This window comes from Mercenaria mercenaria, chromosome 6 (assembly GCF_021730395.1).
Source record: "Mercenaria mercenaria strain notata chromosome 6, MADL_Memer_1, whole genome shotgun sequence".
In the NCBI taxonomy this organism is placed as follows: Eukaryota; Metazoa; Mollusca; class Bivalvia; order Venerida; family Veneridae; genus Mercenaria; species Mercenaria mercenaria.
In genome coordinates, this window is record NC_069366.1 from 10,626,179 (window position 1) to 10,640,984 (window position 14,806).

General features: G+C 35.6%; 1 protein-coding gene across 1 annotated transcript; it reads right to left on the reverse strand.

Moving 5' to 3' along the window:
- Positions 1-727: 727 nt before the first annotated feature.
- On the reverse strand, positions 728-8,732 carry LOC123549681 (uncharacterized). The gene is made up of 5 exons (XM_053545074.1): positions 8,686-8,732; positions 5,542-5,659; positions 5,045-5,313; positions 3,351-4,243; positions 728-2,987 (listed from the first exon to the last, which is right to left on the reverse strand). The coding sequence occupies exons 2-5, from the start codon at positions 5,657-5,659 to the stop codon at positions 2,087-2,089; spliced, it is 2,181 nt and encodes a 726-aa protein (XP_053401049.1). The 5' UTR covers positions 8,686-8,732; the 3' UTR covers positions 728-2,086.
- Between the last annotated feature and the right edge of the window lie 6,074 nt (positions 8,733-14,806).

Sequence of the window (14,806 nt, forward strand, 5' to 3'; positions counted from 1 at the left end):
TATTTGCAGAAGATTAACTTTTTGAGGTAAAACAGACACATATTATGGTTTGCAATGTAAACAAGATTTAGTTAGATTATTTATGAAATAACCCTATAAGACTTGCATGCCACAACAATAATGTTTTAAGTTAAACCTCTTTGTGATTCCAAAGACAATTTAGTAAGCTAGTGCTAGTTAGTTAGTTAGTAGATATTTACACGTAGAAATAAAAAACAGCAAAAGTGAAAAAGAAAGAAGCAAAAACAGGAAAGGCTTGAAATAGCCATGTTCATTGAGGTGGGAACAATTTAAATACTATGTAGAGGAGTGTGTGTGTGTTCGGGTTTAACGTCTTTTTCAACAATTTTTCAGTCATATAAACGACGGTGTCTACTTGTAGCAGTGAGCACAATGCCCAACTTTATAGTGCTGCCTCACTGGAATATCACGCCGTAGACACGTGGCATGATACCCCACCCAGTCACATTATACTGACACCGGGCTGACCAGTCCTAGCACTATCCTCTTAATGCTGAGCGCCAAGCGAGGAAGCTGCTAGTACCATTTTTTACTTCTTTGGACTATGTAGAGGAAGACAGATAATTTCTATTTATTAAAATTAAATTTTTAATTAATATACTCTTGAATATATAAAAACATAATTGTACGTGTTGAAGCCATACCACTATTTGTAATTTCTAAATATTAGTTCGGAATACTCAAGGAAGTGAAAGCAACAAAGGGGTCTATTTCTATTGAGTGATTTTCATTTTTTTTATATCTTTATTTTTTTATTTGTAAGCAATGTTTTTCTGTCCTGTAAATTGATTTTGAAAATATTGAATTGTTATATTGTTTAGATTAGCTATTGTGGTCTATTTCCATTTGCGGGAAGCAGCTGGTAAGTTCAAACTGGATATTTTTTAACTTTCCAAAACAGTTGCCCTTTCATGGGTACTCTTCAAACTCTTACTGAATGAATATATATGCCGCTTATTTTATTTAGAAAATAGACGCATACTATAATACAAAGCTTCTCCCTGCCACTTAATGATTCATCCATATAATATATTTATTTATTTAGTATCTATTTATGTAATTACATTTTGAAAGTGATCAATGTATATTAGTTGATGAAATACATTGTTCTTGTAGTATTCAAAGTAATTACACCAAGGAATGAATTCATATCAATCCGTGCTTTAAATACCTGACTAAACAATGCCTAAATAAACTTGTTTTTGTGCTCCGCCAGCACTTGGGCTCGAAACCTAGATTTGGGTACAGAACACTATCCTGTAAGGAAACCATCAACTTGAAGCTGGCTTACATAAGGTCGGTTATTTTACCTAGGTGGCCCCTACCCCAGGTAAAAACTTTGATACACCAAATAATTACATCAAGATACTTACTTAAAGCCTTTTACCTAAGGAAATTTTAGAGAACCTACTCTGAATCGACTAATACACAGAAACCAATATAAAAGTCATGATGTGAAATAAAAGAGAGTTTCAATATGCCAATTTCCCAATAACCGTTTAGGAAGGCAACATATGACCTCAATTGTTTAAATCTCTTTGCCGTCTATATAGAACATGTACATTTCTCTGATGCCCTACACTAAACAGTTAATTCATATGCCCTCCTAAGGCCCTATCAGAATGTTTAGTTACATCGAAATTAAACATGCAACAATTTAACGCCGGGCTTGGACACCAACCAATTGCCCGGATGTTAAAACAAGGGAAACATATCATCTCTATAAAATAATAGACTCAAAGGATCACACCTTTTGTGACAATATATACAAATGTACTGCAGCTATGATCGTCTACATTGTTCCGGTTAGCGATGTGTATTCTTTAGGTTCACGATTATTTTTCACCAAAATGATATATATATATATATATATAGGTTAAGGATTGCAAATGTATAACTGACTGTTTGCAGAAAATATGCATATGAATGTTTCCTGAAATTATCCAAAGCATTGCAGTTCTCGATTATTTAAGTTTATAACACATTTCTTTGCCGCAACACGCAATATGTTTAATACTGTGACACAATCAGAATACAATATACTGTTGTAATTACATATTGAAAGTTAGTTCTCAGACGTAGACAGTTTTAACTCAACACCACCTGATTCTTGCAATCTTTCTATCCCATTATGCAACAGGAATGACAAACAAATTTCATTGTCATGGTCTTCTAATATACATCCTCCAGCGGTTATCATTGAAACTGCCTTGATAGTGTCACTATGATTTGTTATATCAGTCATGCAATTAATAGCGCCACTGTCACCATCTTGCGCGTAATTACCTGCGTCTATCGATGGTAGACTGTCTATAAGCACAACTAGTTCTCTTGCATCCGCACCAAACAAACTGTAGTCGGTCGAGCACACGATGCCTTTCGTCAGATCTGAAGTAGCTCCGTACTTGTAAATGAAATTTGAAACAATTGTCTCCGGCTCCCCTTCAAACACTTGTGCTCTTTTTTCCTGTCCGTGCTCATCCTTTAGAGAGCATTCTGGCTGACATTCTTTTGTAATTTCTATGGCCGCAATGTCAATAAAGGCGATATGGTCCGTAGCGGGGAAAACTGTCATTCTTGGAAGACTTCTTCCGATCAAGACCATCTCTTCTGTTTCGCTTTGGATAAAGACGTCGTGTACATTACCATTTCCATGGACAACATGAGCGCAGGTTAGCCCGTACAACTGGTTGTTGTTACTACGAACAAAGCCACCCAAAGTACCTTTTCGGTAAGTATCATTTTTATGCGGGTTTAGACTCTTTATACCGCGTCCGGACGTGAAAGCAAAGAGATTTCGTGGCTCTTGTAATACGCTGATAATACGGTACGACTGGATGAACTTGAAACAATTCATCACTTCAGAAACTTTATTCTGTACTTCTGTTTTCTTCACCTTTTCCATTTTCCGCAGGTGTATTTCGACTTGCCCATAGATTGTTCCCATACCATACACACCATCTAACCTGATAGAAAGAGAAATCTAAAACCTAAGACTACTATTTAGGAAAGACAATTATCTAGTAAGGCAATACGTGTATCTGTACCGGGGAATAATAAAAGCTGAAATATTGCAAATGGCACCTAACGGTAAATTAACTACATTTGATCAGTATTTTGTCGTCTACAGTAGAAGAGTTATTCTGCCTGGCATCACGATGCCTTTATCGCAGAGTTCGCAAAAATATTCGCAGAAAGAAATTAACATCAGTGTTTTAAAAGAAGTGGTATATGCTTAACATATTTTTCAATAGTTTTGAAAATTTAATTTTGTAATTGCATTGTTTATCAGCTCTGATACATGCTTATGCTGGAAATATAACACTTACGTCATGATTTCTCTCCTAAGATTGTCCGGGATTTTTGTACCTGTCTGGATGGCTTCCGTACTCCCGATAGACTGACTGAAGTATCCGCCGATTTCGAACAACATCTTCCTCATAGTGGATGCAATACGTCTCACAGAAATCAGTTTCTGTTCCAGTTCATCAAAACCTTTTTTGATATCATCACGCAACGGATATGCAATAAATACGAAACTTCTGCCTGGAAAGTGGTGCGACTTTTTACCTGATTTTGTTGCTTTTACCATTTCATCACAAGGCTTTTCGAGCTTTGACAGGTGGTATCTTGTGTTCTTCGAAACGCATCTGATTAACTCGTCTTCAAAGTTGGTTGCATGAGCAATGCGATTGCATGTGTCCTGAGGCAAGCTGTGTTTAGCAGACAATGGCGCCATGATGGCGCATCGGATAACACGAACGGCACTGCGGAGCACTATTTCTGTGAAAGGTTCGTCTTTCCTTGTCTCTAGTATATCTACAAATCCTAATCCATTTTTCATAAAGCCCTGTATTGAGGTGATTAGTTGCTCCGATTCTAATATCTCAATCGCGTCAGAAACAAAACATCTATCACCAACGAAATCTCGTAACTGTGTGCTCATATTGACAAAGCCATGGATGATTTTTCTTTCTAGAATTTCGGAAATTATGCTACCAAGGGCTGTTTCATCTGGGTCAATGGTGATATCTCCAGCTTCTAATTTCATACCAAGTGACGTCGCTGCTGTAGAAATGAAACTGGAAAGGAACTGGTCAGTTTCTGATATGTTTCTGTCGTGCATCATTCTCGTTTGGCAAACAATTAGCGGAGGAGCAATTAAACATGACCTCAATTTCTCTTCCATGGATTTGAAATACTCTAATGTATCTAAAATTTCCTGAAATACAAGGAGATGTATATAACGATATCTTACCGAAAAATGGACATCATAAACTGAGGTAATATTGTTATAAAAATGCTGTGTTTTGAAAAATCATCAAAATTTCGTATCAGAGCGACCATAGATTAGCTTTCTACTGAACCGCTTTAAAAGAGTAGACTTCCCAGAAGCACAGAACATTCTAAACGCAACCATAGACCCATGCATTGCATAGTAGGCCCGCAACAAAAAGAAACGGCAATGGAAATTATATCAGACTGGTTGTTTCAAAAACATATAATAGATAGGTAATTGGGCCTAACATTATAACTCATTTTTTAACTTCACTCCTAGTGTTTATTATTATACATTGTATAGATCTGATAAAATGATAATAATTTTCATGCCTTTTCACTTATTTAAGATCAAAACAGTTTATTCGCATATGTGTAAAATAATTAACTCCCCTTCTTTATCAGCCAAATCATAAATACTATGAAATATTTTATCATAATGACATGTTGTTTAGTTGTATTCAAATCAGCGTTTTATGAACGCGATATTGAAGCGTCGTACAATCACCCCTATCTTGCTTTAAGATGCAAGAAAATCAAATACATGTTTCAAGAAAATACTTCAGAAAAGAGATTTTTCTCCCTTTTTGTCCCAATTTATCGCAGACCACAAATTGAATTTATTGTTTACCTCGTTTTGAAGCATGAATGGTTTTAATTTGTTATCAAAATATCACTAATCTTGAGTAGATTTCCACATTTTTATTTTGTTATCTTAGAACTAAATCAAATGATCCTAACTTACCTTCAACCCTTCGCTATCAAAATGATTTATCACTGCATAACAGATGACAAGCGTTGTGGTTTGATCTTCAGGCCCTGATTTTGAGCCATCCAGCAATGGAGAATAGGTCGGACCTTCTGCACGTTGAGGTGAAGAAATGAAACATTTTGTTTGAAGATCGTTCCGTCCTATAACGATAACTCTGAGGATATTTCCCAACTGACAATACAATTTCTCCAACGGTTCCCTCAGTTTTGAATCTTTAAAAATAGTTGAATGGGGACCTTCCGCTGAAAAAAAAAACATGTCTAAATTATTATAACCGCAAGAAATATTGATCACACTTTAAGAAAACTACTTCTTGTGAGAAACAAATGCATCTTGACATAATCCAGCGCACGTGAGTGGCCATTGAATAGACCTATACGTCCTCACAGATTTTCTAAGTAATGGAAGTGTAAATTGAAGTGGTTTTCATTTTTATTTTAGAACAGCCAAACCTAAACTATGGAACTTACTTGCTATTTTCTTATATCTTGTATAAACGTCATTGAATCGTGTCTGAAAGTGATGTGCCCGTGGATATACCTCCCACGTGCTCAGCACGTGGGAAAAGTCCGATAAAGGTGTAGTCATCTGAAATAATATATATGTAAAATGACTTTTTACTTGAAAATAGAATACCAGTAACTGTTTCAGTTTTGATACCGAGCATTTTCGCCTGAAGGGAGACAACCCACTGAAATGATGCACTGTAGTACATAGCTACAGAAATAAAAGATTTAATTAGTACAATGTGGAGAAACCGCTTTCCCTGCACAAACAAAACAACAACTGTAGATTGAACTGTCTGTCCCCGAGACAGGTAGAATACTTAGTTTTTATATCTAACTTAAAAAATAATTAAATGACTCACTCTGTAAGTACATAGTTGCTTTGAAAGCTGTATAAATTGGTATCGCACGAATATGATGTCACAGAAATTAATGGCTTATCACAAAAATGCAGATCCCTTCATGCAAAAGGTAGCCGAAAAGAGTTGTTAACTGTATGCATATTTATGGTGTCCTGTTGGGGCCATCGCGGCATAGAGTCGTTACATTAAGTAAATCGAAACAACGATTGTGAAAAGCAAAACTACGATAGAAAAAGTCAAAACAACCAAACTATAATGGTTTCGAATTTTCACCACAGTGGTTTCAACTTTTCACCATCGTTGTTTTGACTTTTCACCATTATTGTTTTTTCGGCTTTTCATTATAGCAGTTTCGTTTTTCGACTGTACATAATTTAATCAACAACAATGATGAAAAGCCGTAATTATTTCTTCATCATTAGAACAGACTGTATAAACTCTTTTTTGCCCTGTATGTATTATTGTCACTACTGGCATAAAATCACTTTCCTACCTATCAACTTAAATCGGTTTGGGTCAAAACACAGCAAAGCATTGTTCTAGGTACATACAATATAACTATGTCTTTATGCAAGAAATCTGAATACGTATCAATAAATGTTTACGACTGCTTAAATCACAAGTTTTAAATCACAAAGACAGTCAATCTTTTCAAATTGTATGGCGATCAATAAAGCGTTTGATCAATAAAGTTTAGCAAAATCGATCATTTACTATTATATGCATAAACGTTTTGGCAGAAGAGGAGAGAAGAGGAAAAAACAACTAACATCACGATCTTTATTATTCTTTTATAAACTACTGATAATACTCGACACACTGATAGTTCAGATACATTTTCATATCGTTTTGAAATTCCGGAACCTGGTGCGTTTGCGGTTTTGGAAGTGCCAAAAGAGAATGACGATTTTAGTAATTTCATAGCACTGAAATAGCTCGATGAAAAAGATGCTAATGTTATTCTTAATTCTAAAATGTCAGACTGATTACAAACCTGAAATTCGTATAAGCTGGCATTAAGAAAATGAATTCTACCGACTTATGAAGTAGTATGCTTTCATTTTGTTGCGCCTGAACACTAATTCTATGTGGCCGAATTAATGCCCCTTTCCACGCTGTTTGATACGCTGAAGCAAAATACCAAACACATTATATACATTCCTTCCTGTCTGCATTGAAAACAGATAAAGATTACCCTCAAAGTAAAGCGCAAACAAGGTAAATACATTTCAATCACACTACCCATCTCTCTGCATCAGTACCATAAGGTATGGTGGCTGATTTAGGACATTTCGAAATGTCGCGTTGGCGTGCGCGCGGTTTATGTAGCACGTTTTATTTTGATGTCCTGGCGCGAGAGTTTTTAAGTTTTGTGTTTCATTTTGGCGCGTTGTTAGTTTCGTTTGTGCGCCAAAACCACCGTGATAAAACAGTCAAAATTCGTAATGGCCCGTTGACGCGGGCGCTAAGACGACCGTGACAACGACATGTGCTCGAGAAAGCCGCACACCCGCCTACGTGAAATATCGAAATGTCCTAAATCAGCCACCATAATAAGATGCACTACCTGCACAGCTTAAATACTACTTATCAATATGGATTTTTATAAGATTATTCCCGAACTTTTCATTAGGTTATAAAACCACCACCACAGTGGATTCGACAACTCGCATGTCCTTAGGACAGCGGGCATATTTTTATGCAATCTCGCCAGGCATATGAATGTGTTTGACAACACAGAAAATGACGTCACTCGACCTTCAGCTATTTCCAGAAGTAAAGAAAATGAAGGTAGACATGCCAAATTTGGAAACGAAAGTCGTATTTGGATTCGTCGAGAGTCAGGGGTCACGCCGTCAAAATGTATGCGCGTGGACTTCTTTTTTTTCCTTTTTTTTTTTTTTTGCTATTGAGGAGTCAATTTTCAGCTTTTTCTAACGATCTGATATTACCTGTAGCTTTAGCGCCACGACATGTCAGCTTTTCATCTACGGAAACATATTTGAGCTCGAGATAAACACAAATCCCACAGGGGTCCGTAACGGAGCAAGTGTACATAGAGATTTTTGGAACTTGGTCAAATCGCTCAAAAGGTCCTTTTTGATGTTGTCTTAAAGTGTCAGTATATGCCTCGGATGTAAGATATTTCAGTATTTGAGAGCTGCAGACCCAGACATTTCAGAAATATTTCCAAAATGGATTTCGTGTAATAAATGTTGATTCTACGGAAGCGTGAAAGGGTCAGACGCTAATACGTTTTATTACGTTACACCGCGGAAAGGATATAGGGCGTAGAAGGCTAACGAATGTCGGTTTGTTCTATCTATAATCTAGTAGCCTTACTAATTTAGCTTATCGGAATAACTTATTTTATGACCTGTCATCCCTCTATTGAGTAGAAGGGACAGTAACAGTCAAAAGTTATCAAGCTGTCCCGAAATGTCCAATTATTTGGACTATTCTATCTAGGTACCCGTCCATGCTGGAAATAATGCCCGCAAGGTCACCTAGCTTGGAGGTCATATTACCTAAAATTTTCAGTGAAACGACTCTTTCGGCCTACTTACATGAACAAAGTAATAAATCGTATTTGCATAAAAATGCAAGCAAGCTACACTGCCTTTAATCTGATATGTAAAGTTTAAAGATTGTTGATCCTTAACATAATCATATAAATTATACTATCTGATGCGAATACTTGTTGAAAGGGTGTACGTTTATAACGGAAACATAATAAAACACTCACCACATCTGCATTATTCCAATAATGTGCCCAAAATAGAAGGTAGATGGGAAAACCAATACTAATTTTTATCTAGTTCGCACTATTTATAGCGCATTCTTTTTATTTTATAACCTATAATTTAAATGCAAGGGCGGATCCTAGGAGCCTTAAACTGGTTACTCTGTATTGAAATCAGTCTTTTTAAATGAAGACCGGAAAACAAATTTAAAGCTTCATATGTCATAATTCTAGAGTTTTCGGCCAATGTAACGCTCTTTGGTTTCGTATATGCAATAAACACATTTAACGGTTATATTGAAAAGTAATTTACATAATACAGCTACGACCGGGTGGTAATGCGATCCATTTACTTGTTCGTCATTAGTTCGACTTTCAGACCAGAATTGTTTCTTTTTAACTGTATTTGATTTCTTATTTTTCAGCTGCTAGGAAAACAACTCATGGCAGTTAATTTAGTTCAAACTTTTTAACAAACGCTCTGGCTTATACAGACAGAGACATTACGGGAGGCAATCAAAACAATGAAAAAATATATTACTATGTTAATAAGAAAAATATACGAGAAAACCATTCTTAAAATAGGATGAAAAAAAAGAGAAAATAAGATATTTTGTGTTTGTAAGAAAACACGTGGCAGTCACATTTCAAACAGGCCTTTTAATACACTTCGCCGTTTTGTGATTTATTATGAAATGCTTTTGAATTTTGAAGTTATCTGGTGATATCTTAAATCACAAGAGTTTAGACAAATACACTTTATAGCAAACCTGTACGTCATTTTAAGTATCAAGTCAGAGTCATAAAGTTCTGTACTGATACTGTCGAATTGTACAAATAAATACAAAATAATGAATGAGAAACTGAAGCAAGAAAAGAAAACAAACTTACAAAAATATTTGTGATGAAAATGTATAAGAAAAAAAGAACGAAAGAAGCAGGATTTGAACGATTAAATGACAGCTTTCCTTCCACTCATCCCCACGCCGATTTCGAAACTTCGTCTATATTTTGTTTTAGCCAAACTAGAATGGTGCTTGCTAATGATAAAATAAAAACGCAATGATACTGTGTTGTACTTATAGTCTATCAGTTGTGTGAAGCTGGCTTTGAGATCTACAATCGTAGACGACGTTCAATTTTCAAAATTGTTCAGGTTGGACATCGATATTCAATGTAGAACAGGGTCTGCAATCATAGATCAACATTCGAAATTGTTAAAATCTTAGATCAACAATCATTATAGACCCAGGTCTACAGTCATAATTCAACATTCAATTTCATTCTGATCGTAGATCAATATGCAGTGTTAGACCGAGCCTACAATCGTAGATCAATATTCAACACTGTCTAGGTCATAGATCTATGGTGGATAATTTATGCCATTTCGTTATTCCATTCTGTCGCAGCAGCACAACGACAAACGTCGTTATGCGCCTCGCCGGACGTCGCCCCGAAGAATGTCCCCATAGCGTCACCCTACCTGAACGTCGTTATGGCACCCCGACAAACGTCGATATAAAACGTCGCCCGGCCAGATTGCACAAATCAGCCACAATAGAGATCCAAATAAAATGTAGACCTGATTAGTACTCGTAGATCAACATTCAAAATTATTAAAACCATAGATCATCATTCAATGTAGGCCAAGATCTGCAGTCAGAGGTCAACATAAAAAATGTCTAGGCCTGAGATCAACATACAAGTTTGTTCAAGTCGCAGATCAACATTCAAATTTGTCCAAGTCCTAAATAAACGTGCAGTGCAGGCCCGTATCAACAATGACAAATCAACATTAAAAAACAAAAAATGTCCGAGTCGTAAAATCAACATGAATTTCGAAAATGCTCAGATCGTAGATCAACATTCAACATATGTTTATGTCATAGCTTAATATTCTGTGTAGACCCATGCCTGCAATCGCAGATCTACATTAAAAATTCAAAGTCATAGATCAACATTCTATGTAGACCCGGGTCTAAAATCAAGATCATTTTCGCAGATCAACATTAGGAAATGTTCGAATGAAAAAGTCCAGGTCTTCGGTCGACATACGAAGATGTTCAGATCACAGATCAACATTTTAAAAAGTTCATGTCGTAAATCAACATTCATTATAGACCCGGGTCTGCAATCACAGAATAAAATTCGTAGATTAACATTCAAATATGTTCAGGTCGTAGATCAACATTCAGTGCGGACCCGGGTCTGAAATTTAGATCAACATTCATAAATCATCCAGGTCGTATATGAACATGCGAAGATGTTTAGGCCGCAGATTAACATTAAATGTGCTCAGATCGTAGGTCAACATTAAAAAATATTCAGGTCGTGAACAGCATTTAACTTGCTTTAATAGTTTGAATGTCTATCCAGGTCTGCATTCAAAAGTATCTAGGTACATTGAGAAAACTAGTACAGCCCTTATACAACAGCCGTGGTTCTCACAGACTAAGTAGACTTTAGAGGTCCTCCTAATGAAATAAATGGGCCATTCCGTAAGAATATTTGTATTAGAGTATTACTGACTTGATATAATTATTGCATAAAACCAGTTTATAATACTGGAAAATCATTCCTTTCCTTGTATTCATACATCAGCTAGTAACTAGTTTATTATAATTTGATTGTCTAAGATAAATCATATTCCACAAGTTTTTCAAGTATTTGAATTTCGTTTGCAATGACAACATGAGCAGACAGAACTTTACAGATAAAAGGCTTGTGATGAAAACAAAAACCGTTATTCCCATGAATGTTGATTACCGCTATAGGCTTTTCGATTTGCCGTCTGCTAAGAAGAGCAGTACACCCCTTCTAATGTCCGAAGATGTATTCAAAACGAGCGCTTTAAAAAGACGCATGTTGGTTCTGTGCTGGAACACGATATGTAAGCAGGTTACAAATGATGAACCCCATGGAAATATTCAGTTTCCTGATCTTAATAAATATAAGCTTTTATCTCTTGTTACAAATGTCACTGAGAACGAATGGCTCATCCGGGCTGTCTGTTTGCATCTGTTGATCAAACGAGTAGAAACTTCACACATAAGCATGTTCTCTATCGTGAAAATAAATAGTCGTCCCGTTTTCTGATTCCAGTAAACAACTCTTGTGTCAACCTGGAATAAAAAAAATGCACGCATTAAAAGTTATACAAATGGACTTGCAATTCATAGATACTGATAATTATATCTATTAAATGATGTGAAAATTATGACGAATAAAATGACACGTGGGCAGGGATGACGTCATCATTTAAGTGTCAGAACGCACCATACTCATTTCGTCGTGAAAAGAAATTAGATATCATTAAATGTGCCTGTTGATATTTATACAAGTTATCTACAGTGTTTTATTTGCATTTTATGGTTATATTACGTTAAAATCTATCTCCCAAATTATATTTAATATAAAATGCATGGTGTTCATAGTGCCGTCACACGTTGTCCGGCCAATCCTCACCTCATTTTGATGGATTGTCTTCATACTGACATACAGTGATAACATAAGTACGGGAGAGACTTTTTTCAAGAGAGATTTTACCTGTCACAAAACTTCAAAAGCACATAAAGTGCGGTAATGGGATCTAAATAACACTTCCCCATTTTATTTCTACCAAAATGTCAAAACTACAGCCACGGTATTTAAACCAACGCTAGCGTTAACGTAAACTATGCTAAATTAGTGTTCCTTAACCTGTCCGCCATTACGCAATCCTCCGTGTTAGAACTTATTCAAAATGCACAATAAATCTTTTGTACAGTTTTGATAAAATATGTCAGAGTGACATAAAAGTCGCGTTGTTAATCTTTTTTTTTAAATTTAATTTTTCAAACATCTCTTTAAACTTTGTGACTGAACAAGTTCTGAACGATATATTTGCCTCTAAACGTTTTAATATTTGGTTAAACAATCTGAAGAGTTTCCAGAATTTCCAATCTCGCGGTCAGTATAATATTCTTAGACAAGTAAAATATACATTATAAACGTCTCATCTCTTTATGTTCAAATAAATATAATGCATCTCGGTTTTTAATTCAGCAATCCTGTATTAAAGTATGAAAATAGAAAACTTACTGTAAATCTGGATTTAAATTTATCCAAATTTCATAGATTAACCTAACTAAAATATAATAAATAATATCAGAGTATCAATATAATTTACATTATTTCATATTAGAGTTGCCGAATATTCGATAATAATAATGTAACAGTGTACACTTGTCTAATCTGTGGTAAAATGAAAGAAATGGTACTAGTTTGATTGAATGTTTGAAGATCGAATTTACAGACATACTCGATTTCATTCCTAACAAATGACCACTTTGTTTTCAGAATGATTGGTTTTGCACGAGCGCATGTCTATTCGTGCACGTGCACAGGCCTGGCTAGAGTAACAGAAAAACGGTAGACATGCAAAGATAGACCTTCCCGCGAGATGTTTATTGTTCTCACAGTTGTTGTTGTTTCTTTTTTTTTTTTTTTTTTTTTCGAAATATATAGACCCTAGGCAAACCGGCTTTAATATTCCTTAATCAATATTCCTAAATGCACAGGATATACTTGACGGTAAAATTCTACAAATGACATCTACGGAGTAAAATGTTCAAAGGAGGTTTGATTTAAAAGCAGAATTATCAGTTCATCAAGGATACCTTTTAAGCTGTAGTTGTCACATTATGAAACTTAAAATAGGAATTTCCGTTTCTATAAACTATTTAGAAATGTCATATATAGAGAAAAGATGGTCGCGCCGGGAATCGAACCCTGACCGCAGTGGCAATAAATAGTTTTCCGCTGTCGTTACCAATAACGCAATTGAGGGTTTAGTGTTTAATGCGCGTTAAATATACAATTTTTATCGTAAAAATTAGTTAAAACACCTAATTCTCATGTGTTTCCGCAACATTATAGTCTGTCAGTATACGTAGTATATACACCATTAATTTCCATATATCTAAAAAAATATAATGCCGTGTCATGAGAAAACCAACATAGTGGGTTTACCACCAGCATGGATCGAGACCAGCCTGCGCATCCGTGCACTCTGGTCAGGATCCATGCTGTTCGCTTTCAAAGCCTATTGGAATTAGAGAAACTGTTAGCGAACAGCATGGATCCTGAGCAGACTGCGCGGGTGCGCAGGTTGGTCTCGATCCATACTATGTTGGTTTTCTCATGGCACGGCTCAATTATATATTTTTTGTTCTTGTCGGACGATCTGGAGGCCAGTGCCTTTTTTAAGTATTCGTTTAAAAATTGCGTTATTTCTTAAATTTATTTTAGCCCCAAGATTGCATATAGTTACATTAAAAATAAAATAATTTAATTGTGTCAAATGTTTAATCACCCTTTAAATTTCATTGTTTATTACAATATTGCCTGGGGATAAGAAATATCCGGTCAGTGTTGTTTCAAGCTGTGTGGACCCACTTACTACACGTGATAGGTACTTTTTATAGTTTTATGATTTTTGCATTGTAATATACATATCACTTTCCTTCTTCTGTCTAAAGAGCTATAAAAATATATTTTATACTTCTTTGTTCTGTCTTTATATCGTCTTTTTTCTTTCTGTCGGGGATTTAGCTTTCATGATTTTTACACTCACGTCACAAATCTTATGACAGACGGAGGAATCAGTAAAAACTATTACCCAGCCTCGGACATGTTAATAGAGTTGCATATACTGAGTGAATATCGAACAGTAAAGATCCTGGCCCGAATTTCACGAAAACACTTAAGGTATCATTATTTTTACTGCGGTAGGGGAAGCGCAATGGTAAATAGATCGAATTCTTAAACGGTGACACCCCCCCCCCCCCCCTCCCCACTTCATTTTTCTCCTTTTTTATTTTTGGAATCGATAGTGAATGAAATCATGTACGCTTTTTCAAAATTGTTAAAAAACAATCGGGCAGTTTCAATAAATACAGGCGTCTTTACGCAAAATTTGGCCGGGTGAAACTCGACGTCAGTGTTTTGCGTTCAAAATCGTTTGCCTCCAATATGACGTCTAATTAAACTTGACAAATTATATATCATCGGAGAGATAATTTTAACACAACCAATTTTTACCGTATTTTTGTTGTATAAAGAAACGCTACTTAGAAAACCTGTT

Bases quoted from the DNA above. Each gene is read 5' to 3' on its own strand.
- LOC123549681 (XM_053545074.1), bottom strand. From the start codon at position 5,659: ATGACTACACCTTTATCGGACTTTTCCCACGTGCTGAGCACGTGGGAG. The intron at 4,244-5,044 runs GTAAGTTAGGAT...CTTGTATTTCAG, and splicing joins TTGATAGCGAAGGGTTGAAG to GAAATTTTAGATACATTAGA. The intron at 2,988-3,350 runs GTAAGTGTTATA...TCTTTCTATCAG, and splicing joins CTTAGGAGAGAAATCATGAC to GTTAGATGGTGTGTATGGTA.